This window comes from Poecilia mexicana, unplaced genomic scaffold (genome assembly GCF_051168715.1).
Source record: "Poecilia mexicana isolate PSO_F unplaced genomic scaffold, ASM5116871v1 scaffold_6, whole genome shotgun sequence".
In the NCBI taxonomy this organism is placed as follows: Eukaryota; Metazoa; Chordata; class Actinopteri; order Cyprinodontiformes; family Poeciliidae; genus Poecilia; species Poecilia mexicana.
This window is the reverse complement of record NW_028263375.1, coordinates 14,872,835-14,900,740: the sequence shown is the minus strand read 5'-3', so window position 1 is coordinate 14,900,740 and position 27,906 is coordinate 14,872,835. Positions and strand designations below refer to the sequence as shown.

Here is a 27,906-nt window from a genome sequence, read left to right as displayed (position 1 = left end):
CACTTTGGTTTCATTGACACAGAAAGGACAAGAACGGTATAAACGTCCTATAACTATCAAAACCAGATTTAATGAATGCAGCATTTCATGAAGAGACATTTATTACATCAGTAGAATACATCATGCCAAAAATCAGCAACAGCAGCACTTAATTTCCTCACTCCCACTGTTCATCTGACAGGCCCCATATATTTCCTCCTCATAACGATAATCTTATCACACGCGCATCCACCACTCTACTTGTCTCATTCATTTTGAGACTGAAAAATCTCCCAAGGACGCTTTCAGCGGCTTCTCATCTTCCTTCCAAACGTGGATGAAGCTTCCACAGAGTTGCAGTCATCTGACAGGGCAATGTTTGTGCAAAGCGAAAATGATCATTGTCCATTGTTAGATAAGCTGGCATGTGGAGACTGGGATCCATGGGGAAATCTTGTTGAGTTCCTGTTTATAACATGTACACTGCTTGGAGTATTAACAGAAGCAGGAAGGCATTTTTTCAAATCGCTCTTATTGTGTACTACAGCATAAGCAAGAAACAGCTTAAAGGTGACAACATTAGACTAGTTCATCATCGCTATAGTAGAACAAGAACACTACACCAGTATTCACATGCACTACTACACAGTGGTATAGTTGATTAACATAGACCATAGTATTTTATTTTTCACAGTTACATTCAGGGTTTGTGTTTGTGCACTGTTCAGTGATGGTTTTAGTCAATTTTATTATGCTACATGCAGTGAATGTACTGTGTTACACTGCAATGTCTGCATAAAATATGGATGTGTTAAAAGTACATTACCGTATACTGGCATATTGCCCAATGCATTTGATATTTAATGCATGTGATAACTAATAAAATGCTTAACATCTTCTACATGTGATAAAATTTATTTTTATTTTTACCTAAGTGGTCCAGAAACAGAAACAAGTTAGAAAAAAGAAATACCTGCTTATAATATATCACAATGTACAGAAATGTTTAACATTAAATATGCACGGGTGCAGAAACAAAGCAGACTGACAGAATAATTAAATAAACATGGAAGAACTCTGCTCAGCATTTTGGAAAGTGAGACAATGCGGCTTTCAAAATGCTAAAATTGGAACGGTTCAGATGAAAAATAATAAAATCTCTTTGTCTAGGAAGCTTATCTAGGGCACGGACACATAAACACACATACGAGTACAAAACTTTCCTGTTTACAAATGTTCTGCAAACTATTTTTTTCATAAGTAGATTTCTACTTTGGGCAAGTAACACAAACTAGATAATTGAAATTCATTCCCTTTCTTGTGATAAGATTATTATAGAATACAGTATTTACACATGCTGACAGGAGTTGCATTGGAGAACCCATGATAACCAATGATATTCAGTTGCAGTTCTCAGGCATTTAACACTGACTAATTCAAAACTAATTGTTTATTGAATTGCTTGATAAATCACCTTGGAAAAGTATTTATACTCACTGAACCTTTCCACATCGCTATGTGACGTTACAAGTGTCAACATTCACCACATTAGCACTTTTTGTAAGTAGAGCAGAATGAAAAAGTAGAAGGAAGAAGATACATGATTTTAATTTTGTTTAAAAATGTAAACCTAAAAAGCTTATCCTGCGTTAAATTTGATAGTATGATTTTATCTCATGTGAATACAATGGTTCTGTAAATGCCTCAGAGGTTTTCTCAGAGGTAGAGAACATTAGAGCACAGACATGAAGATCAAAAAATATATCAGACAAGTCAGGAATAAAGTTATGTAAATGATTAAGGCAAAGTCAGAGTATGCAACGTTTTATACATTATCCAAAAGATTTAGAGATTATGGCACCAACTGGATAGCTAAAAAGACATGGCCGTTTGCACAAATGAATAGGTCAGGGAAGAAGAGGGTGAATTAGTAAAGCAGCAAAGAGGCCAATAGTATGTTTGAAGGAGCTGCAGAGATAAGCAGCTCATGGGAGAATATGTCAACAGGACAACTGGACATTTTTAGACACATAACACACAACATCTGGCATTAATAGGATGAATAGGGAAAAAATGTTGTAAGAGACCTTCAACATTTCTTCCCCATGGGAGCAAAATGCAGTAGATATATCTTTCCTTGAACAAAACCTATTAGAACATGTATCTTTTTCCTTACACTTCAAATTATGCAGTACTATTTATTCATTAGAAGAATGCTTACTAAAATAAATAGATGTTTTGATTACGAGATGACTAAATGTGGAAAACTTTATGGAGTATAAATACTTTTGTAATGCACTTTAATTCTCATTGCATTTTTTGAACTGTGTAACTTGTTGATGTAATGAACTTGCAAGTTCACTCATACTCATAAACAACTTCGCCCGGTCTCATTGTTGCGTGAGGTAAAATACAGTATATAGTTTTAGTTATTTTAGGCATTTTGCAAACTTAGAAACATCACCTAACTACATTACGATGACCACATCTCATTGCCAGTCACGTCTACAGGATGGTCACATTTGTCCATCGTTTTGTGCGGAGTGGCCCTACCGCTCTGCATTGTTCATGTCACAGAGGCCAGCAGAGATGATATGCTCCAATGGTCTTCGATGATACAACAGCATCCTTTTTTTTTTCTTTTTTTTTTTCCCCCGTGGGCTGTAAACAAAACTGCCCACGCTTAGATCACACTAGTTTGCAGATAAGAGCAGCATTTATTTATTTATTTTCTGTTCAGTGTGTGTAGGATATGTATGTTTCAAAAAACAAATAGTTTCAGGTATACAGAATGTGATCCGGGAGTGATCTGAAGAGTCGTGGTCAAAGTCAAACCGTTACGGGTCAGACACTGCGAGGGGCTCGTTCCAGTTCGTGGGTCCTGCGGTTACGACCCTTCTGTCGTTCTTGAAGGTGCTTCCACTTGGATGCCAGGCCTTGAGCATGCATGTTGCTGTGAGAGCTCGGTGCAGCCTGCTGCTGCTGCTGCTGATGGTGTGTTTGCACTTTTTGGACATGGTGAGCTTTCTGTCGCTTGTGCTTTCTCTCTCTTTTCCAAACTTGATCACAGAAGTCGTCGACACTATTCAGAGTTGGGTGATTGACTAAAGACAGAAAGTCCCTGTACCAAAGCTTTTGACTGGGAGTTTCTCTGGACAAGGAAAAGTCCTGAGCTGGGACAGTGGTAGCTGTATCTTCATCGCGATGCAAAAGATCCTCCAGCCGCTCTGCGTCAATCACTTCAAGGTGAACCTTTAAAACTATCTGCATGAAGCCATGTTCCACTGCCTGGCACAGATAGATGCCTGAATCCTTCTTGTCAAGAGTGCGGATCAGAAGACCTTGTTCTGTTCGAACGAAACGCTCCTCTGACTTGATCTGAGCAGTGAGAAAATTGGAAGCGATAAGAGACGGAGCGAATGAGAAACTTTGGAACATTAAAATTAGCTATTAACATTTACTGTGGCACAAGAATCTAATCGGCCGTGCTGCTCATTGTTCTCTTTTTAATTTCATAAACTGGATTTTATTTGAGTCAGCAGTGGTATTAAGCAATGATAAGATGTGTTTCCTAATAATTTATTCAAACGTCTTCATATTATGGAATTATTTATTACTATTTATCTGCTCTGCAAGCTAAGTGTCTCTGAGAAAATTAAAACAAAACAGAATGTTTAAGGATAAGATGAGCAAAGGATGCTTACTTCCTGTTTGCGGTCATCAGCGGAGCGCTGATACTGCCAGTATGTAGTGGCTCTCTGGGACTTGGGCACACATTCGAGGAAAGTGCTGCTATTTTCCACACCATAGACGGTTCTATCGAGGATGGTTGCCTGTCCGCTGAGTTCATCTGGTAAAAAAAAAAAAGATTTTAACTAGATTTAGTGATTGTTTTGGGGATTTTCTCATAGGTATCTCTGAATATGTTAATTGGTAAAAGTGAGTCAACAACAAAAGGAACACACTCTGCGTTTTCTGACAAGATTATATAATTAAATCAAATGTTACCATTTTAATGACAACATAAATTAATAACACAAATAATTTAAATCTGATTACATTTTTCTGACTGTTTATCAAGATAATTATTGAAAGTACAAAGAAATAAAAACTGATATGCCGCAAGTTAAGTTGCTACAAAACTGCTCACTGGTATGAAATGAATGCATGATGAGGCAAAATGTGGGCATCTATTTGCTTAGGGATGAATTGAACTGAAATAATTTTATTTCAGCAGATAATTGATTTTGTTCAGAAAATATGTGTCTGTCAGCGCAAAATGTTTGAAATATTTTCACGAGTTAATTTTGCAGTAATTTTATATTAAGAGATACATTTACAGTTGTTTTCTTTGCAATGTGTTTAGTTTTATATTTTGGCCAAAATGTGCAGTCAACAGTGTTGCAGAAAACAGTTCATTGCTTGTGTACTGTTAGGGTTTAATGATCTTCTTCCTAAGTAAGAGAAGAAAAAAATATGTAATTGAGGCAATGATAATATTAAAGCAGAAAATGAATCTTGACTTTGAATCAAGAAACATGTCGGCATACTAGAGGCCTCGCTAACAGCGCAGAGGCCTGAGGGAATCTTGACTATGCTAATTACTAGTCTCACATGAACCAGTGTTGATTTTCACACCACCAGAATATGAAAAATATGGATAAAACACCAAACTGAGATTCCAGTTTTGGTTTCGTCAAGGAATAAAATCTCTGCTCGTTAGAATTGCCAATTAATATCACAATTAAATGTTTTCTTCTTTAAGGACCTTGTTGCTGCAGATCTGAGCACTGGGTGAGTGGGTCTCCGTTCCTGATATCTTGCCTTCTTGTTCTCCTGGAGAAACACAAGCATAAACAACTTTCATGAGTCAACAGAAACACCCACTTTGAAAGTTTGAGCACACGTATTTGCGTGTGTGTGTGTGCGTGTGTGTGTGTGTGTGTGCAGGCATGTGTTTGAATGATTTTTGGGTGTGCAGCGAAACTGCAGGCCAACATAAACAGATAAACAGCAGGCAACCCATGGCTTAGCTGAAATACTTTAATTACGGGGTGTGAATGATGGAATTTAACATAAATCAATCACTCCAAGCTGTCATCTTTCTGGAGTACAGATGCTTAGGAAGATCTGGATTATTATCAGACACCACCTCCAGGATATTTTCTGTACACAAATATTTGAAGCAGCTATGGAAACGCGGGAAGCAAACTGGCGAGATCCGCCCATCTTCTTTATATTGTTCTAAATCTGAGATTGTGTGATGATGACTGAGCTGCCATGTTGACCACAATGCCATTAAATTTCAAATGCTGGAGTCTAACTAACTGTGGGAAAATAAGTAAGGAAAACAAATCAAATAAAGGTTTACTTTCACTATGTTAACGTTCTTGTTGATTTCAGAATGACAGAACATAAAGGTCCACAGTTTTCTTTGCCAAACATAACAAAGACACTCTTCCTGAGAAGCAATAGTTAAATAAATAATTACATTTGCATCAATGACAGCATTACATCAGAACTGTGCAAAATCTCATTAACTTATTTCTGGAGCAAGATCGACTAATAAGTACTATCAGCTTTTAAGTATTTAAGTATTTTGACTGGCTTCACTGCAGAACATGTTCATGAGATGGTAAGACATAAATAAAAGTTTGTTTGTGCTACCTCTTTGCCATTGGAAAGTATCTGGAGCATTCTGCGCCATCCCATGCACAGTAAGGGTCCCTCGCCAAGCAGCATTCAGCACAGGCTTTTCCATAAACCTCACAACGGTGTAGAGGCATCTGAGACACACCGATGTCTGATCCAAGATAGAGTTGTTGCTATAAAGAGAAAGGAATCAGATGGTCAATCTTACATTACTCATGATTTGGTAAACAAAGTTCAGTGGGGTATTTTTAGATCAGGGGGAGTGTTGTACATTTTTAATTGTAAAATATTTCCTACCTATTGTAATTTATATAATATATAATATAGTGCAAATAAAGCCAAGTTCAGGTGAGCAGTATAGTTCATGTGAGCAGTATAGTTTTTCAAGTAACAAAATCCTTCACGAAGGTCTTAAAAATGTTGGTCGACTATTTAGGGAGAATTGTTCAGCCCCCCCCTCCTACCTGTCAATTAGTTGGCTTGTTTTCATCTCCCTGTCACTTCAGCTTACAAGCTAACTGTCACTGGAAAGCCAGCAATTTAGTTTTGTTTATGTGATGAGATGGGAGCTTATCTCAAAGTCTTTAAATAGTGGAAACAAAGATCTCTTTGTTCTGTCTCTTTGCCCTGAAGGCGTATTACATCTGAGAAAAAAAAAAAAAAAAAAAAAAAAAAACTTTACGGGCAGGTTTTCTCAAAACAACCGTCATGCATAAACAGTCGTCAAAGGCCATTATCGCACAGGTCGTTCACGTTATTCTTTGTGAAAACCAAACTGCCCATGCTTATGTTTAGATCATATATATAAATATGATGAATATAAATCTGTACCTGTTTCGTTGAAAGTTCCATGGCTGTAATTGCAACTGGTTCCTAAAAAATGAAAGAAGGGGAAGCTTACAGAGAGTGTTGATTCCAATGTTTCCAAAAAAGTATTACCGGGTGACACGGAGAACAACTTACTCTGAATACAGTCATTTCTTCCAATAACACTTCTTCCAGGTCATGCCATGAATTTCTTGGGATGGCTACAACTTTCAGAACTGTTCCCATGTCTGAGAAGGCACAGAAAAAGCTCACACTTTTGTGACTGTTATCCATTTAGCTTTGCAGAGTTGTCTTAATTTTTTTTTTTTTCTTTACCTGTGCCGATGAACATAACATCATACAGGCCATCTTCAGCTTCCACCTTATCCACTACCATTTTAGTGAACTGGTAGTCTACATCTGTTTTGACTATTATTGGTTTATTATTAATTGGATAGACAGGATTAAACATGGCTGGGTGACTTCTGGCAAAAGTGACCACTTCGTCAGGAAGGTCCTTGGTTGTGTCAAATCCACCAAATGTTTTGCTAGGGCACTGCATTGAAGGAAAAAAAAAAAAACAACAACATAATATTAACTATTAAAGAAAGACAAATCAAAGGGAGTCCTGTTGGGCTCTAAGCTCAGTAAACAGAGCTACGGACTCACCGTGCCGGGCCGGGGGTAGGGTACACGCCCCTGAAAGGGGACCCACTGATAGCTGGGTCCGTCCCTATGAGCATATGGACCCAAGAAAGCTCTTCTTATGTCTGCCATGCTGTACATACACACCGCTGAACCTTTAAAGACATTGCTGTACAGAAAACAAGAAATGAGAATAACAAATAAAACATGTGCTCATAAACCACAATAAATATATTTATATATACATTATATATAAAGCCTTTTATCTCCTGTAAAATACTTTATCTACCTGGAAGTTGTAAACACTCCATAGATTACTGGGCTCTTAGGATCCTTGGTGCTTATGAGAAAGACGTCCTCTAAAACCAAAACAAAGGTGAAAACAGATTACAGATTTTCTGCACCAAAACAAATGTTGATTAATCTTATTCATGCGATAAGAAGAAAGCACTCACGTAGTTCATCAAAATGTGTGTCTATCCCATTACTGCCCGGCACAGAGCAAATCAGTCGGGCTTTCAAGAAAGTTGTCCACTTATTCACTAGGCTCCTGTGGCCCCCAAGGTCATTCTAAAAGACACATTACATGTTATATTTCAGATAAGTGGTTTACATGTAACACCCTTGTGTTAAATGTTTGGAACAAACTAACTTTCTTGATCTGCATAAAACATTAAGTCTAAATGTAGCGGAGAAAATGCAAAAAAAACTGTTTAGAAACTTACTTTTAATGTCTGGTATTGTAGCCTTTGTCAAGTTATATAATATTACATTAATTGGTAACACAAGATGCAAAAGACTGTTTAAAAGCTTTGTTATTGTTTCAAGATAGGAAAACTCTGTCCTACGAGCTGTCGCAGAAAATTATGACCACCCAAGGCAAGAAGGCTACAAAAAAAAATTGGAATGTTTTTTTTTTCTTAAATGCAAAATAATTAATTATAAATCCTGAAGTAAAATACAAATTAGTAAAAATATTTTTACAAAAACCTCTTTATCGTTAACTGCCCACAAAATGTTGATCTATGAATAATAAATCTCCAATAAAAATTCAACTTAGTGTCAAATTCCAGTAGAAGTAAAAATGGTCCACAAAGTACGTGGTAAATCTATTCATCTTGGAGGATTTGAAGCCTAATTCTTAAATTCTGTTTTAGTGACAAAAAGCTTTCTAGGTGTTTTAGAGTTAGAAGACTAGCAAACTCTCAAACTTCAGTGAGAGGTGTTTGTTTCCTTAAAGCAGCACGCAAACATAAATTCACGTTGTGCTCCCTCATACAAACGCATTCCATGTAAGCTGATTTATAGCAGCAAATTAAAATCTGTGCAAATGTGCATGGGTTCAAATTATTACCACAACTCGCATAATGAAAGGATTGTCTTCTGCTGAGGACAGCAGATTCCAAACATTCTTGGTGATCAGGCTGTTATAAAGGAAGGCTGATCTGCAATAAACAGGGGTTTAAGGCTGGACTTCAGATCTGAAATATACTGATTTTGAAGGATGTGGACCTTGAAATCTGACACTCGAGCTCAGAGGTAGCAGAGTCAGAACTGGGGCGGCATTGCTGCCATCACAGCCTATCACGTTCCGGTGACATTTCGACTCTCTCTCGGGTTTCAGTCCCTCTCTTTAGAGGCGATTGCACAACATACAACACAACCTAAGCTTTTTATGCTGAAAATAATTACAGATTCTGAAAGATATCAGCATGGAAAGCAACTCATTTAACAGTCAAGGGTTTTTTTTTATTTTTGCTTGTTTTGTTTTGTTTTTTTTATTAGACCCCAAAGCTGTTTCTCAAACTGCTTGAGATTGTGTTTGTGCCTTTGTTGAAAGTGGTATTTTTGATTTACTTTTCCTGTTTGATGACCTGCCTTAATGTATACATGCCTATGTGTATACTTACTTTGCAGAGCTGTCCAATGCGAGCATATGTGGCTTTTCCAGCATGTTCTCCATCCATAGCATTCTCTCTGAAGAACAGGTAGATTTTGTCATCCTCTGGATTGTCATTTTCTGGGATCAGATGGACACCTACAAATCTAGGATCTAGAAGGGACAAGTTAGTGTCAAAGATTTATTCACTTAATATTTTATAAAAAAGTCCATACATAGGCCCCTGGATACAGGAGCTAAAGGAACAGACGTTCTCTCAGTTTTGAAAGTGGGGATGCACACTTGTGTTTATTTCTGCTCAGCCTAATCACTCTCTAAAGTATTTATAAATGAATATAGTTTCTCTCAGTTCTTATTATTCTTTTCAAGTAGCAAAAAATAGATATTTTAAATATGATTTATATTTATATATGATTTAGCCCCACCTTTCTTCACCTGAGAGTTCACTTCTGCTAACTCATTCAGATTAAGTCACTTCAACTGAACATGATCTCTGTGTAGGACAGATAATAGTCATGGACAGAAACAGTTAAATAATTAGAATATCAGTGATCTATTAAAATGTTCTAACGTTGGTTTTGGGTTAGTCTTTTTCCCTAATCAAGCAAAGTAGAACCATTTTCGGCAGTGAAGGTTAGGTCTGCAGATGGCGCAAACCGGCGACGAATTTGCAAGAGCGCTGCCTACCAGTGACATGCTAACTTCATCACTTGTAAAAGCATAATCTCAGAGACTATTTTTGATCTAATTCCATCTGTGAAATATTTCAAAAGTTTATTAATCACTTATTAAAACTGCTTAGGCGGATGATAATGTGATGAAGCGCTGTGTCACTACTTGCATCCAGCTCACATTTGCCAGGACTGATGTTGTGCATTTTTCGAAACTTACTTCCTCATTTAACAACATAATCATGTACCCATGCACATACTTATGAAGTATCAGACAGGAAGGGTGGAAAAGATGAAGCAGAAAACAAATATCATAAAAAGCCAGACAAAGAAAATACTAGAGCATATATCCTCCACTGCTCAGACTAACCTAGGGACTTAGATTTATAATAACAACTACAGAACTCAGACATGTGCCTCTGGCCTGCATGGTGTCTGGAATAATAAAAAGAAATTGTATTAAAACTGAAACGTGGAGAGGCTGAAACAATACATATTATTCTTCATGCTTTGCGTATGAAAGGCAGTATTTTGACTCACATGGAGACAGGCTGGTGCTCCTCAGCTAGAACGAGTCTGGAAAACTAATGTAATACTCACCGACTTTCAAAACTCTACGCTTGCCTGTTAAAATTCCAGGCTTTTGTGAAGTAAAAAAATTACCATGATAAGTCCATTTAGAAAATTATTTTCATATTCTTTCATATATCACGTATAATTTAGCTGTAAAGCAACTCAATCTATAAGGTTAGGGAGCATCTTACATAATCAGAATCTGCCATCCAGATATTGTTTAGTTCTTTTGGTCTGTTCAGGAGTATGGCGGCACAATATAGCTAACCAAAATATCAGCATGTGTCATATTAATTCAAAAGTATTGTTAGGAATGGTGTAATTGTTAATTCATTCACAGTATCATAAAGTTCAATTTTTCCATATCAAAAATAAATTGAGCCTGTTGGACTGGAGTCTCAGTCCATTAGATGCACACATTACAGTCCAAGATTCCCAAGCTCACGGTGAATGTTGGAAGCACAGGCACAAAATGTGAGGATTTAGGATAATGTAGATTTATTACAATTTTGGTTTTTAAAAGAAAGTTTAGATGGTAATATAGAAATACTAATTAAAAATGTGAGTAGTTTTGTTTGCTGTTTATATTGTAACTATGTATCTCTATGAATTCAGACAAAAGTTCACCTTCAAAGAAAATTATACCAAAGGTTTAAAGACAAGGCCATGAAGCGGTTTCCTCATGGTTAACACAGATGATATGGTGATGTGTAGCATGATATGGAAGTATGAATTGGAGAACAGAAAAATTAACCCTCAAAATGCTGCAGTTATTATTCAAGGTAGCTTATTAACACTGAAGCTAAGAGACAAATCAAGGCACAGGGTCCTCCAAACGTACCATTTAGCCACCTGGAGTCGTGTTGCTCTGTTCTGATAGGATGATGTTTGCCAAGAGTGCGAAAGATGGCAAAGTCCCGCCCCATGAAGTCGGCTGATGTTCCAGCATACAGCTCCCCATCTGAGAGGGAGAGGATTGATTAGTGTTAACACAGTAACATGAGACGAGGCCGCCTGCTTTTCCCCGTGGGTTCTGTTCAGAAATCCGAGGAATTGAGCGGGGGCTTAGCAGCAAAGGTAGATTTCACATCCACGGTGAAAAAAGACATAACAAACATCGGGAGTGTGAAATCGACATTAAAACAGAAGGCAGGGCAGAGAAAGGAGGTGAGGACAGGATGAACGGATGGTGGGTCAGATGCTGGGGGAGAGAACAGAAGTGTGAGACAAGGGGAGTACATAATAATGCTGGTGAGAAAGGAGAGAAAAAGGGGAGAGGAGATAAGGGGTGATGGGCTGGAAAATAGCCATCTGCTTGGGTAAATGAGGTGGTATAACACAATATGATCACACATAATTGGGGGTAAAGAGAAATACCATGCTCATGCACCCCTGCTTTATTTGCCAGAAAATGGGAGGATGGCGAATTAGAGCAAAATAGACTCGGTACCATTGACCACACATGTGCACCATTTAAATGTTGTAGATGCAGACTGAAATAAAGTTTACAGTCCTGCCAATGAGAGGTTCTAAGTGTGTAAATACAAAGCAGCGAAGGATGTTCCTGTTCTGCTATTTACATTGACGTCACACGCCGTGTTCCCACTGAAATGAAAGAGCAAGGCACGGGGCTTCACAGGGATTTATTGCACACATGCACTCCGTATCTTTCCATAAACTCACCAATTAGCCTTGAAGCGGTGAGAAGCTTAGGGTCATAGGGACTCTTCCCTCTGCCATTTTCTACATGGGGCGCCAGTCTGAAAACACCATCCTGTATACACATAAAGACAGAAAATCAGTGAGGTATTACAGCATGCTATCAAACACAGACAGTAGCTTCCTGCCCATGTAAATTCCACACACAAAACAAGAGCTCCCGTAGAAACAGTTTTCTCCGGTTGCTGTCAACACTTCATGACACAGTACTTTCTTGTGAAATCTTTGTGGAGGGTTTTAACATCACTTTTTCTTTTATTTACAGATTTGAGCTCAAATGTTGAGTCATATGATGTTTGACATTTGCTTTTGTCAGACATTTCCTTGCATACGCACTGAAGACATAGCTAAATGTGTTGTCTATAGTGTGCAGTTTTCAAACCTTTTGAACTTGTTACAAACATGTTACAAACACAAGCTTCAATTAATGTAACTGGGAGTTTATGTGACACACCAGCATAAAACAGTGCATAGCTATGAAAAAAGGAAAACTGCGAAATCTAAAAAAAAAAAAAAAGAAAGAAAAAAACAGAATATTTTGAAGAACCCACCTTTCATGCAATTACAGTAGCAATATTTTATGAATATATAGCTACCACTTTTGTCCAAAATATAAGCCGCACCGGGCTATAAGCTGCTGGTATCTCCGCCGATCTCGGTTTTACATAAGCAATAAATCTGCTCTGGAACCCCGAACCATGGATTCGTTCACGCCGAGTTTACGTGCAGCGGCTCTATTTCCCTCCTGTACTGCCAGATCGATAGAAATTTAAGCTGTACCTCTGGTTTCTTGCCCACCTCCAGATAGGAGCATACAGGGTGGAAGGCTCCTGTCCCACAAACAACTTAAAAGTTGCATATGAGTTTGAAAAAATGTTCAGCCCTGCTGCTAGCATGCGCTTGTTCTAAATTAAAATTAGCACTTTCTTCTTTGGTTTCCAATTTTGACTACCAATGATTCACTTCCTGCTAAAGAGCCCCCTGGTGGTTGAAAGAAATCCACAGAAAAAAGCCGCATGGTTCAAAGCGTGGGAAAAAAGTAGCGGCTTATATACTACGGTACCAGCAGCATAATGCCATTTAATAGAACCGAAGACAACATTTCTAACCACTGTGACTCAGTGACCTCAGCACTAATCAATTGCATTTCTACTTTATGATCCACGCAGAGTTGATGGCGTTTCTCAGGGACATTTCCTTCCCCTAATGGTCCGTAAATAGCTGCCCAATTAGTGGGAAACTCACATTTATAGGTCTGGCATTTGGAGGAGAGGAGAGTAATTCTCATTTCTCAAATTTAAATGAGCAGTATGCACAGACTTTCATGTAAACATACACTGTCTAACACCGCAGTAGTTCACCAGAGAAATGAACTGATATGTGGTGTTTAATGTTCTTTTAAGCTTTTTTCTTATTTTATTGAACCAAACCTGTTTATATTTAGTTGTTACAACATCTCCATGTAAACATGACCAAAAAGAATCTGAAATACTGACAACTAGCTAAAACATAAAGCCTGTCTAGTCTTTTCCTGTGTGTATTTGTGTTGTGTGTGGCAGTAGATATGGACAAGAACAGAAATTTAAGCTGTACCTCTGGTTTCTTGCCCACCTCCAGATAGGAGCATACAGGGTGGAAGGCTCCTGTCCCACAAACATAGAAGTGGCTCTGGTTGAAAGGTTGCAGTACCTTGATGAAATGTGCACACTCTCTCTGATGAGGGAAAGACAGAGAGCAAACAAAATTGTTTCACAGTAATTATTGTGTTGCAGTTTCTGAACATTTTAATGTGTTGGGTTTAAAATTGAACACAAATTACAGCAAGTTTAAATTTATTCATACAAAAAGTCAATTTTCCTCTTTAATTTCTCTTAAGTGATTCAAGCAACAGGACATTTGCACTTTTGTCTGCTTTTCTCATAGTTTCTTTTTTTTTCTTTTTTGTTTTGTCTGCTGTTTGTTTTACAATAGTTTAGTCTTTCAGCTGTAAATATAAAGTGAATTACTGCTGGGATTTCAGAGGATGCCTCCTGAAATCTGAAGTTTTATTATGTGTTGAACTTTATCTTCAAACTCAGCTGCTGCTGTTGTACATATATTTGCATGACAATCATATCCATAACTTAATTGTGCATACAATAGTACTATAGTGTGTACCACCTTATATTCATTGGTATTTATGAAATATTTTTAATATTTCAGTTATGCTCGCATTTCAACTATGTTTCTGAACGTCAAACATCCATCAATCCTCTTTTGTTCCTCACTACATTGTAGAAATGTTTGTTTTAGACTATGATGTGATATTTGTGGATAGCCTTTCCTTTTCTCTCCCCCTCACTCTCATCTAGCTCTATAAAAGATAACCATCCCTCAGGATGCCTCCTTATACATTTCAAATCGTTTACAGAAAACACACAGAAGACTTCACTGCCCTTCTGCTCCGCAGCACAGGCAGGCGAACTGACCGCCAGAGGCACTTGCCCTATTCTAGTGAAAAAAATCTAAACCACAAACAGCATCAGTATGGTCTTACATCCAAGCTTTTTGCCCAAGGGCCTTTGAAAGATGAACAACAAACATGCTACTTGAAGGAAAGCAGATTCAAAACAGTAAGTGTATTTACACTGGGGTTTCTGAAAACTGAGACATTTTTACCAAGAGCCATGGGATTGTGATGTATTCTGTGATTTTTATCCAAATTGACTTTATATTTGTACTCATCTTAAATATTCACTTTTGTTCTAAACAAATAAAGTCCTGGTTTTTAAATTATCGTTTTATTTTAATCTGAAAATCACAACCTTATCATGAGGTTTACAATTATTAACATTATAAATTAAATCAACAGAAATTCTAGTAACAGATAATAATCTACGGTGGCCCTTTAGTGCAAACCACTTCAAATCTCTAAACACAGCTATGAATAGAAAAACACAACATATATATAAAAAAAAAAACACAACATTAATTAAGTATAATTTCAAATTAAGAAAACACAGCAACATTAACAAAACAGAGGAGGTAGGGCTCAGTGGGAAAGCTGAGGCATTGATGATTGGATGATGGAATATTTTCTGATAGTTGCTCTCTCTTTGTTTAGATAGGCCCAAACTGTGAAAAAGAATGAAGCTGAGCTTCATAATATGTCCCGACTCAAAATGTTCTTGGATAGCGGTAGCTACATGTGTATCACCTGCAAAATTCATATGATCAACAAATGTGCTAAAGCCAGAATAATTTCTAGTTCTAAAGCCATGTAGTGTTGTCCAATCTGCTCTCTCTTAGGTTTCCTGCTGGTACCTATGTCTTCCTTTTTGTTGTGTTTTCTTAATTTGTAGTTGTGTTTAGTTAATGTGTTTTCTTAATTTGTAGTTGTGTTTAGTTAATGCGTTTTCTTAATTTGTAGTTGTGTTTAGTTAATGCGTTTTCTTAAGTTGTAGTTGTGTTTAGTTAATGTGTTTTCTTAATTTGTAGTTGTGTTTAGTTAATGTGTTTTCTTAATTTGTAGTTGTGTTTAGTTAATGTGTTTTCTTAATTTGTAGTTGTGTTTAGTTAATGCTGTTATGTATTTAAATATGTTGTGCTTTTTGTAATTTGTGGTTGTGCTTAGTGATTTATTGATGTGGTTCAAGGCCGCCGTAATCTAGTTAAAACTACAAAAACAAACAATAAAAGGAAACCAAAGGAACAAAGAATTCTAAAGGTTTGACTTCCAGATTCTTTTGGCTTAATTAAGGATCTCAGTGATGACTCTACATCTTAAGTAGGCTTATAGTAACTGTGTAAGACATTTTTTCAACAGACAAGGAGAAATGATCCAAAACAGAAAAACAATGAAAGTCTGGGTTTTGGTGAAAGTCGTAAAATAGATATTCATAGGTTCCCATGAAAAGAATCCGCATGTTAGCTGGATGCCTTTTGCTCTTACCAGGAGATCTTTCCCTGCCCACTTGCATTCATCTCTTTTAGTGGGAGAAGCAGTCCAGGGAATCTGCAATACAAACATAGTTTCTGTGAAGACAGAAAAGCATTTCCCTGCACTCAGAATCATTTCTTGTGTTGGTGATTTACAGCTTGTGTGCATGGAAGTGTGTTTATGAGAGTTGAAGGGGTCACAAAGCAGTCTGTTCTCCACTTTGTTTCAATTTACGACATGATTCACCCAGGTGTGCAGAGTGCAGCTAACATGTCTGGAACAGTGCCTGACTGCGTGAGACAGCCCTCGTCTGAAATATACATGAAGCACTTTTTCTTTCGATTCGGAGATAAGAATCCTAAGATACCTGAAGCCAGCACTCTGGTTCGAGGCAAATAGGCTGGTCCGAAACAGATTCAAAGTCAGAAATAAAATGAACTGGCAGGTACGTGGGCTCCAAATCATATGCTTTACCTGTGCTTTGTCTTTGCTTATGTTCAGGAGGTTAAAAGAAAAGATGTGGTCCTTGGCTCCCACCAGGAGCCTTCCTTTCTCTTCATCCAACAAGAGAGTGTGGTAACCCGAACTGTTAGCTAGGCCTTCAAATGTCACAAGGTTGTTGGTCTCCAACATCTCTGTGGAGAGAAAAATAAGATCAGTATGCTACAATGATTAAAATATATATATATCACAATAAAATCAGGAAAGTCAAAACTCACTGAATTTAAAGGAATCCTAAGAACATCTTAAATACAGTGGGGTTTTGTTTACACATAAAATATATCAGATGCAAAAATGACACATCTACACTAAACCTTCTGTTTGTTTTTGTTTGTTTTGTTTTTAGAGAAAATTATTTTTACAGGCATGCTGCTGCTCTTCTCATAAGTTTATTTTAACCCCCCCAAAAAATGCACGCACAAGCCAAGTTAAAAGATGGGGAGCGTCTGCCAAGTAAATGTGGATTCAACAGGTACAGCCAGGACTAGATGCCAAAAGGCAGACTGTCTACATGGAGATGTAACTGTAATGGGAGCTGCCAGGCAGAAGAACACGGACTAACAGGGAGACGTTGTGAAACTCTTCTAATCTTCAGATCAAATGGCAATATTTTCCTTAAGCACATCAGTTGTTAGGAGACTTTATAATACTCTTCAGATAGCTTTTTAAAACTTAATTTTATTATTTAGTGTCTCCTCAAAAGACAGCAAGACTTGCCTAACATCTTTAATTCAATTACTGACCCATAAGTCACATCTGAGACAGCGATTGTGATACTGTTTAATGTAACATCGAAAGGCACACAAAGAAACACACAGCATTTTTGTTTTTTTCTCGTGACAATCCGTTCTTGCCAATAAAGTAATCCCAGACAAGAACTCCCCCCTTCAACTGGCCACCACCCCAAAACTGCAGAAAGTTCTGGAAGCACTGTAAAAAAAAAAAAAATCCTTCCTCCACCATCCTCTACATTTATCTCTTTATTTCATAGTAAGAAAAGAAGGAACAAACAGAATCACTCATAAATGTTTTAGAAGAGAATGCCCTCTACTCTGAAGTATGTCAGAGCCCGAGAGACAGACAGACAAGATGAAGAAAAATTGACGTAAGAGATAAAAACCATCACAGAAGAGAGAGCGTCACACTGACTACTTTACTTATTTAACAGCTTGTCCATTCTGATAAGCATTTTTCAGACACAAAGTCAGCAATGTCAGTTTATAGACTTGAAATAAATAAAAAAATAGTTTATGTATTTTATTTATTTTCCCATTCTTGGGAAACTGAAAAAAGGATAGAATAATATTGAGAATTTACAATAACAACATTAATGTGTTTTAAACTTATTTACATATTTAAAATTTAGATTTTTACAGAAGCTTCAACCCTTGTGTTTAGAATTGGGGTCCAACCGACCCCACACATGTAAAACTTGTATCATTTGCCTCAGTCCTCGCACGCACAAGGGTTAAGAATATTCAAAAATAACTGCTTAGAAGAATAACCCTGATATTGTGTTTTTATTGCCTCTGATAGCAGCAGCTAGTTGCTTTTGTACCTGCTCTCCAGTGTGGCATTTTTCTGCATACCACTGGGATGCCTTGCATGAGCTGACTTCTTCAGTTTCCTTCAAAAACATTTATGTTGGACAGAATTCAGGACTTCTACCTTCCTATTCCAACTAATACACTCACTGTTTGGATACTGTAAACTGAAAGATATGCTTGTTATCTTTGAATGTCATTGTCTGTTTTATACAGACACAGCCAGTTTTATAAGCACCTCAGTTCAGTAAAGTAAAAAAGGTACCGCTCCGTCAGTTAAAAAAGGTTGCAATTGTGAAGAACCTGATACAAAAATGTATAATTTTACAAAAAATTATTTCATTCCACTTATTTATTAAATAGAACAACCAATAGAGTTATGAATGAACTATCCAGCAAATTAAACAACTAACTAACCAATAAAGAAAAGTTTATTTAATGAATACACCAACAAACAAACAGGCCAATGTCAAACACAAATAAATTACTAAACCTAAAAATATACAACTAACCAAGAGAGTAACAAAACATAGAAAATAAAAAAATAACATCAAATATCAACTACCACCCTGGCCATTACCTTCCTACGCAATTGATTCTCATCTACTTCAGTGTTCCAGCTTGGCTTTCTACGATTGAGAAGGATTTCTCTGGTTGAATTTGAAACAGGCCAGTCAGTGAACAGAAAATTAAGATGTGAATGAGGACATTCGTTTAATAATTGTAGTCTGCCATGGTCATAGTTTGGCAATGGCAGCTGAGGAAATGGAAGTAAGAGGTAAAACGTGTCCACGTTGGCCACACTTCCACACACTGAACTAACATTAACATCCGTCTTGTTTGTTTGCACTGCAGGCATCTCCAGGTAAACTTTGTAGCATTACATCATCACGGCCAAATGTTAACGATTAAGAGTCTATGTCTCCAGCATGCAATCATTTCTCAATAGCTGAGGGTTCACACATATGTTCACCACATACAAAGCAAAGCATAAGGTCTGTTTTTTTAACCAGGCTAATCAACTACCTGTCCAAATTACTAACAATCTAAAGGCACAGCAAACATAAAAAATAAAAATAAAAAAATAAAAATAAAACCATATACATAAAAATAAGACAAATTATAAAACAGCAGGTAAATTATAATAGACCTACCAATTAAAAGTGGCAAACAATAATAAAAGGGTACACAATTAAATTATTAATCAACAATCAGACAAGCTAAAAAACTGGAAAAAATCAACAGCAGGGCAACTGAGCAAAATGAAACAGAAGAAAACCTAAATATGTTACCATAAAAAATCCATACATCCATCTAATCATCCGTACCAACAGCGTAAAAATGGTTGATGGCAATGTCACAGAATAATCATTGCAAAAGCTAATACTATATCTCATATTTTAAAATCTCATTTCGAAGCAGCAGGTAGTGACTAGAATTGGGTTTTAGATGGAAAGTCCAAGAAATGTGGTGTGTCCTAATCACTGTGTAGATTAACTCAGTTTCCAGTTCTTTTGTGACCAGTATGCAGTTTGTTATAGTCTAATTACTGACTTCTTCAAGAGATATTTCTTTTCTGCTTGCATGTAAATCCTTTGGAAAAAGCTCTACGGGTGGGGAGGGAAACAGTTTCATTAGTTATTTTGGTTTACATAAACAAATCTCTGCTTTTTATATAACTGCTCCCATTTCATGGTACTCTCTCTGAAGGAGTTCATGTTGTTTTTACAGTAGCTTTTCTGCAACTTTGACTGAGAAAATACAGAGAACATCTGAAAACACATATTCAAATTAAACAGCACATTGATTGATGTAAGGAAAAAAAAATGTTCACACAATGGCTGCGCTTATCAAGTTCTTGTATGAAAGAGCAGAGGACCACATCACCTTTTCCACCCTCCATACACACCTCACTGGTTTTTGCAAAATTATCCATGGGAGAAGTGTCCATGGCAACAAACCATTCAACAGAGACTACAGCTAAGTTATTAGAACCCAATCAGCCAGAGACAGATACACTTAGGGAATTGTGTGTGGAAGTGTGTAATGTATGTTTATCAAGCTGGCTGGTTGTGAGTTATAGGAAAAAAAAAAAAGGATGTTCCCATGTCGCTCTACAGGTAGTGGCCTATACATGTCTCAACCAGCGTCCCCCCTGGATAAACGTGGGTATTCATGCATAAAGAAGCATTTATTTTGCTGCTGTTTAAGCTGCAACTATAAAACCAAGAGCCTGAATTTATGATCCTACACAAAACCTGTTTTGGTTGAATTTCTGTTCCAACAGATAGTTTCACAGTAGCAAACAGGAAGAAATGACCAATCAAGCAGGTGGGTGTGTAAATGAGTGCCTTCTAAAATGTGTCCAGTGTACTCCTGCAAACTGTTCTGTTACACCCTATAACTGAAATAAAAAAAAACATGTGCAACTGTTCATGCAATTGCACATGTTGTGTCTTAATATTTTTTTTTCTCAAGGAAGAAACATAAAGTTATTAGTAAATAGTAAAACCAATATTTAATCAACATTCCTCTTTTATTCAGAGTGAGACAAAGAGGAGTCAGAAATAGAAAGCAAGAGACAAAGAGAAAGCACAATAAGGGGGCAGATGGAATGGATGCAAAGAACCAACATTCCCTTGAGAGACTGGTATAAATAAAATCTTTTACCCTACATTCTTCCTGTCTTTCTCTATTCTGCTTTCTCTGGAGGGCATAGGGAGTGTTATCTAAGTGCTTTGTAAGGCACAGACAATGTAGTTTTGAATATAATTCCTGAGCTATAATGTAAAACCAACACTGTTTTTTAACACTTTTGCATACATTGTACATTTAGTATATTAAGATCTGTAAAGGATTAATTAATAAAAATAAATGTCATGATTTTTCTAAGACTTTTTTTGACAGTGAGAACTTTGTAATTTCCAAAACTCTCAAGAAGCTATCACTTTTTACATAGTAACTCATGACTCATTTACAATCAACGTTTGTCTCTATCAATATGACAAATTATTAATTATCTAACATTTTTATGACTTTATCTAGAAGGTTATTTATACGTATAAGGTTATCCATAAGTACATTAACATGCTTTAGCAGGTCTTCAGACAAAATTATCCAAAATAATAACTGACTAAGCCATGTACAAAGTCGTGGCCTTGGGGCAACATGTGGAGTAAGAAATGACTTTAATTAAACCTATAGACAATTTGGAGGAACTTGGATATAAGGAGTTATTTCAGCTCAAATTGAAGGTGTTCAAGTGCACTACAACATGTTTAAGAGCAAAATTATATATAGAAAAAACATTTCATTGAGTTATTTTACATACTCTGCAGCCACAGATTCCCTAATAGCTTAGGGAAAACACCACAAAGCGTCAGTGAGGTCATTTACCAGGTAAGAAAGCAAACAAGCTTCTTTTCTGAAACAATCCAAACCGCTCTTGCTTTACTACACATTTTTCAAATGTTATCCAGTATCCCCACAGCAATATTCAACAGTAATTCAATATCATTATGCTTTCAATTAAATTCTTGTAAAGACTTCTACACGTTTTGAAACCATCTTTTAAACTGTGCAATACTATTAATTGAATTATTAATAATGTATAATGGCTTACTTTTACTTCATAAACCATCAAATATTTTAGTTGGGAGTTGCTATTCTGTCTTTGTCCTTTTTCACGTGTCTCATATTATACATTCACTTGTGAGCCAATATCCTTTGGCAGTCATGATTGTGTAAGCATTCTCAAACAGGCTGAAACTGTCTTCTTACTGTACAGTGTTCATGATTTCAATCAGAACTGGCATAAAGACTGATCTGAAAGTCCCCAGAGGTAAATCTAAAGCAAAAACCAGAATACTGTGAAACAAATGCTCACCATGTTTTCAGATTATTAGGGCAAAATCTGGGGAACGCAAGAGAGCGAGTACACCTCACAAATCTCAAATCTCAAGAAGAGTAATGTTTTATCTCTCAGACTATTGTACACGCCTCGGGAAACCCAACTCCACTGTGATATTTTCAATGCGCGTATGGATGAAGGGTGTTTTTGGAGAACTTCTACATACTCCAGTTCTGGTCAAGGGTTATTTTACACTGCAGTGAAAACAAGGAACAAAAAAAATGCCTTACTGTTGCAGAGGAATGTGGTTTTCATTTTCAGTTCATTGCTCTTTTTGCCCTCTGGTATTTAAGAGCAAGACTGTGTGCTTTTTGATGCAAGTTCTGGGCTCTGCTTGACTAAAGGTATGCAAGTGATGGAGGGGAAAGAAGAAAAGTGCTCTTTTGGCAGAGCAACCACAACCTACAAACTGAAGTGTCGCTCTTGACAGCTAACAACATGTGCTTTTGGTTCTTGTGACCCACAAACCTCAAAACTATAAATCCCTCTTTGCTCCCCCCAAAGGACCAATTCATCCACGGGGTGCGAGTACACCTCAGAAGCAATATATGCCCAAGCATAACATACAACACATTAAGTGTTTGAATCTGCAGTTCACTTTTAGTCCCCCAGCTCCCTCCTCACACATCCTCATCATCACCAGTTGTTAATACAGTTGGATTTTATGTTGCAGTCATGTAGCAACATTATTTCTCCTAATGCATATTAGATACCTTATTTCTAAAGATCAGTTTTAATCCATAAACTCCATAAACTCAACAATTATGTGTCTTGCTATGCAGTAGGGGGTGGTATATTTGTATGTAGATTGCTGGTGGGAGGGTTCACTTCTACGTTGTGTTCAGAGGACTGAAGAGTCAGGAAGTGACACATTTGCAGATTTTTGCTCACACACACACATAGTTTCAACGTTAAATATGTTCCCGGTGTTCTCCGTGACCTGTAGAGGTCAGAGCTCCTTCACCTCTCCATCTCATGTGTGACTGATCAGATGCTGCTGCCCTAAGGACTTGACATCCTCTCACCCAGGTGAATGTTCTGGCTTTTTCAATGAGTGATGTCGATTTGCTTCTCGCTGGTGGAACAAAATTTATAAGCATGAAATGAACAACTTGTGATCAACTGATTTCATGTGGTTTTTCATGTGATTGCCAGATAAGTCGAAATACTAGACCATTCAAACCAGATTTGCGCCAGATTGGACACATGGACACTATACAACGAAAACAGCACGAAGAAGTATTTGTCCATCCAGATTTCTTCTAGTTTTGTTTCATTGTTACAATGAAAAGTTTCAGATCAAGTATATTTTGATATCTAACAAAGAAATTATAATTATAACAAAAAACAAACAAACAAAAAAAAAAGTACTAAGGAGAAACATGTAATTGGCTACAAAATTTCCTGACACTTCTCATGGATTTGTTGACAACCACAACGAGTCATGCAAGCTTGGTGAGCACCACTGATGTATTGCACACTGGATGGAAAAATCACCTGTTAGCTGCTATTGCTTGCGACGCACACCTGCAGACGTCTTTCGTAATTACTGGTCTGATGCAGAATGAGCATGAAATTGTCACAAAAATGGTAGAGCCTTTATTTCTTGTCCAACTTCTACAAAGTATGGCTAAAATTAAAGCGAAAAAAAATTGCTGATACTTTGATACGTGAAATGTGTAATCTCCCTTGATATAAATCTATAAACAGTTTAGTGTCTGTCAGTTCTGTCAAGATGCGAGAAAAGACTGAAAGAAATTATTTTTTTGAGTTGGACAATTAATTTAGTTTTACATACTGGTAATTACCAGGAGATATACTTTATTCTGTATACTTTATGATATATTCTATTCCTTTTGATGACTGTTATTTATCCAGGCAGTCCGGTTTTTGTCATTAATTGAACTTTCAGAAATTACAGTGGCTGGAATGTTCCACAGCAAAGGGAAATAATGCTGAAAAACAACTCAAAATCACTTATTTTCCCCAGAAAAGAAGAAATCTCACTTCTTTTCCCCAGTGCTTTACTTTTGTGAACTGAACTTCTCTTTTTTAGATTGTTTGTGTGATTGTGTTATTTTCCTGACCATCAATATTCCTGGCTCAATGCAAAGCAATGCCGCATATGTGACACACGATAGTCATCTGATCTCAAATCCAGTAATAGGCCTATCAGTGAAGAGCGGCCAGCATCCAGAAACATGAATCACCTACTTCCACTAATAACTGGCGTACACAAATTACTCCATTAGTACATTGACGACTCATGCAGGAGATTCACCAGAGAACCCGGAACATCAAAACCATTGCAAGCCTCACTTATCAAAGTTAAGGTCAGTTTTGGAAAAATTTTACTGGACTGGTGAGACAAAAGTGGTATGCGTGTCTTGGAGGGTTTGCATCCCATTACATCTTGCAAAAAACTAACACAAGAAAGAAAAATGCCAGCAGTCAAGAGTGGTGGCAGAGCTATGGTCTCGGAAGCTGAAAACTGTTGGAACCACAGTTTGTCTTCTCTACCCAAAAATCCTTAAGGACTTTGTCAAGCCACTAGTTTCCGACCTTAAGCTGAAGCGTGCTTGAGTAATACAGCAGGACAATTACCTGAAATGACCATAAAGTCCGCCTCTCTGAAACATAAAAAAAACTAGTTAAATTTTGGACTCTAAAACTAAGATGCTCTAGCATGTACTTAAATGGACTCAAACTCAAAAACCAAACACTCTGTAGCAGATTTTAATCATCTATGTATATATATATATATATATATATATATATATATATATATATATATATATGCTATCTGATATTAGGATTTGTTTTATGTCCTGAAGCATTTAAATGTGAGAAAAAGCAATAATAGGAGAGATCTATATAAGGGGCAAATACTTTTTTCACAGCACAGTAAGTACCTGCTGACTACACTTAGATTAAAACTCCCCAGTCAGCATGGGGAAGCAAAGTGTTGCCCCCCGCAGCCAAAATTCAAATTAAGGCAGAATCAAATATTAAAAGTGGAGACTGCAGCCCAAATAAGCAAGCTGGCCAAATTGCTACCTGAGGGGCTTCCAATAGAGATTTCAGTGTATGGGCATGTTTCACCAAACTGACAGCATGTGGTTTCAAATGACTGATACCCTTGCAGGTATCATTTGCTTTCTGCAGATGGCAACGTATTTATGCATGCAAGTGTGTCTGCGTACGGGCACACTCGTGTCTATAATTATGGATCCCCCAGCGCTAAGCGAAGAACATTTCACTTTGGTACAGCCATCTGCTGAAACAGACCGTTCGCCATTCATCTGAGTATAATTACCATGTAGGAGAGAATGGAGCAGAAAAAAATGACATTCAGCAAAATTAAATAAAATAAAAAAAATGTGAGAGAAGGACAAATGATGCAGCCTGGGAATCTCCCTTTTTTCCATTGCAAAATAAACAACAGCAGTTGATCAAAACAGGGATAAATTTATGAAGGCATTGATCTTCTATAACAAACTGCTTAGCATCAGAGACACATAGAGCTGGCAGGTCAGGCATGTTGAGGGATTTTCTTCAACTAAGTGAAAATCTTATTGGAGTGATAAGTCTAACTAATTAATTATCAACATGTGAAATTAATTAGTTTCTGGTAATTGCTGTGTCATAATGTAATCATTTTGAACATGGCAACAAGCTCGTCATTGAAGCATGGTGAGACGAATCTAGTTATTTCAAGTGAAAAGGGGTTGCACAGAAAAGGTTTAAGCAATATTCACTTATACAAATTCAACACAACCTGCTTTATATTTTATAAAGCAGAACTAATGCACATCGATTGCCCATATTAGTAAAAGTCTCGATCATAAAGTTATTCGCTTACTCAGTAAAGAATTTATAATTTGTAATTTTATTTTTCAGAAGAGTTTAACAATCTCACACCCTGTTTGAAACACATGAATTTGGTAAAGCTAAAGAAATGTTCATAAGTTTTACAAAGCAGAAAACAATGGAAACAGGGAAATGATAGTAGAAATGTCAGACGTACCTTTATAGGAGAGTTTTAGCCGGGGCACGTTATTTTTGGTTTGTGTGCGTCCGCTGCCCTCCGTTCTGAGCACAGCTACCCCACACAGAAGTGTTATGGCACCCCAGAGAATCCCCATGGTCCTGAGGCAAAAAAAAAAAATCCAGATAAGTCCTTTAAATAAACAACCCCCTGGCCAGGCAATCTCAGACCGGGTTTGGAAGGAAACGGTGGCAGTGTAAGAAACACTCCTGTTGTCCAGTAAGTACAAAGAAATGCTGGTGAGTCAGTCCAGGTTGCCTCATAACAAGTCCTGCCAGAGCAAAAAAAAAAAAAAAAAAAAAGACAAAAAAAAACTTTTCCTGTTCCACAGGTCAAAGCCAAAATTAGAGTCCAACTAAAGAAGAGTAGAATCCAGCACAGGGGAGTTAGGTTTATGGGCTGCTGCCTCTGGAACTGTGATTTCTAGACTCCTTGCTGCAAACTTAACAGAACAATCTGTAACAATCTGACAATAAACACATTAAATGCTAAGAGAATCTAATTATGTTTTGACTACCTTTCACTTTTGACATCTAAGCAGAATGTAGGTGTTTAGCCTATCCATGATGTGACTTGGCCGCACCTTTAGCCACAAAAAGTAAAACTGGTCCAAATTGTTTCAGCTGTTCATCCCATCTGCCTGGTGAGTCCTCAATGGTTTGGCTTCTTTTTGTCTCCCACTCTACTTAGCGCTCCGTTGAGGTAGTTTAGTCTCACTCAATGCAGCACAGCTCTGTCACAACACCACCAGGCACCCAGTGCAACTGAGAACAGCTGAGGCAAACACTAGAGTCAGAGTGTAGAGGAAAGGAGAGGGGGAGAGAGAGAGGAGGAGAGAGAGAGAGAGACGGGTGGTGGTGGGGGAATGAGAAATACAGAAAGTGTAGTGTAGGCGGCAGAGGAGTAAGAGCGAGCAAAGATAGCATGAGTGAAAGGAAAACTGTTAGTTGTGTTGGAAACAATGACTGAGTGCAAGAAAAAAGGTCAAAAAGAGTGAAAAAAAACATTTTGGAAGACTCTAAGATTATTTACAGAACATATTTTTTTTTACTTTGTTTTATACAGTTTTACATATAATCTGTGTTATTATGTAACGATTATGCTATTAAACATGTAAAAACAGCATTGCACAAGTCTAAAACCATCACTCTAGCTCCATGAGAAATGTTTATTTTAGCTCTACGGTCTATGACAGATAGAGGCCGGGGGGCATGAATCTCCTAAGAGATAGCTGTGTTGTTAGTTTTGACTGGCTCCATATGCTCAGTATCTCTAAAATCAAGCAGTCAGACCAGCAAGCTAACATCCTTCAGTCCACCCATTGGCTAATTAAAAGGATGTTATCTCAAGACTACACGTAGGATGGTGGACAAACATTATTACTGAAGGGAAATCCACCTGCTGCTTGACATCCTATGACACAAGATACTTCTTCATTAACACTCTGTGGACATAACAGATTTTAACTTAATATTTTAAGTTATGCTAAATGGCAAACAAGTAACTTTTTGTTTTACAAACAATGGCTTTATTTACAAGTATATTTTTGTTTACATTCCTGGATTATCTCTGAGTTTGAAGATGTTTTTTTTTTTTGTTTTTTTATGTGTAGTTACATGTGACATGACTTTCCAATTGTGGACTGATCTAAATTTGCAATTTCCATCTGTGAAATTCAATGCTCTGATTTAAAACTAGACTGCAAAGTCCCTTTGCTTAAACCCTGACAAGAATCTTTATCTAAATCATTAGGACATATGTCTACTATCCCTAAAGGGCTTCACATTCAGTCAGTCTGAGTCATACTGGTGATTGCAAGCTACATTGTAGCCACAGCTGCCCTGGGGGGGTCTTACATAAGTGTGTCTGCCATCAGGGTTTCTGACCCCCACCAGGAGGCAAGGCGGATGAAGTGTCTTGCTCAAGGACACAACAACTAGAGTGGGGCTTTGAACCGGTAACCCGCTACAGGACAAAATCCTACCATCATTGCCATTTGAGTGATTCTGTTAAAAATTAATTTTACCTGAAATGTTAT

At 37.2% G+C, this 27,906-nt stretch overlaps 1 protein-coding gene across 1 annotated transcript; it reads right to left on the bottom strand.

Annotated features, from left to right (window-relative positions):
• Positions 1–50: 50 nt before the first annotated feature.
• Positions 51–26,894, bottom strand: sema3ab (sema domain, immunoglobulin domain (Ig), short basic domain, secreted, (semaphorin) 3Ab). Its single transcript, XM_014994492.2, has 17 exons — positions 25,848–26,894; positions 16,340–16,500; positions 15,878–15,940; positions 13,540–13,659; positions 11,911–12,001; positions 11,069–11,188; positions 8,994–9,136; positions 7,539–7,653; positions 7,373–7,442; positions 7,108–7,252; positions 6,775–6,994; positions 6,595–6,686; positions 6,463–6,504; positions 5,647–5,804; positions 4,748–4,815; positions 3,684–3,829; positions 51–3,357 (listed from the first exon to the last, which is right to left on the bottom strand). The coding sequence occupies exons 1-17, from the start codon at positions 25,963–25,965 to the stop codon at positions 2,824–2,826; spliced, it is 2,406 nt and encodes an 801-aa protein (XP_014849978.2). The 5' UTR covers positions 25,966–26,894; the 3' UTR covers positions 51–2,823.
• Positions 26,895–27,906: the final 1,012 nt, after the last annotated feature.

Excerpts from the sequence above, each read along its gene's own strand:
- sema3ab (XM_014994492.2), bottom strand. The coding sequence starts at position 25,965 with ATGGGGATTCTCTGGGGTGCCATAACACTTCTGTGTGGGGTAGCTGTG. Across the intron at positions 12,002-13,539 it reads AGGTGGGCAAGAAACCAGAG|GATGGTGTTTTCAGACTGGC; the intron begins GTACAGCTTAAA and ends ATGTGTATACAG. Across the intron at positions 9,137-11,068 it reads CGACTCCAGGTGGCTAAATG|ATCCTAGATTTGTAGGTGTC; the intron begins GTACGTTTGGAG and ends TGTCCCTTCTAG.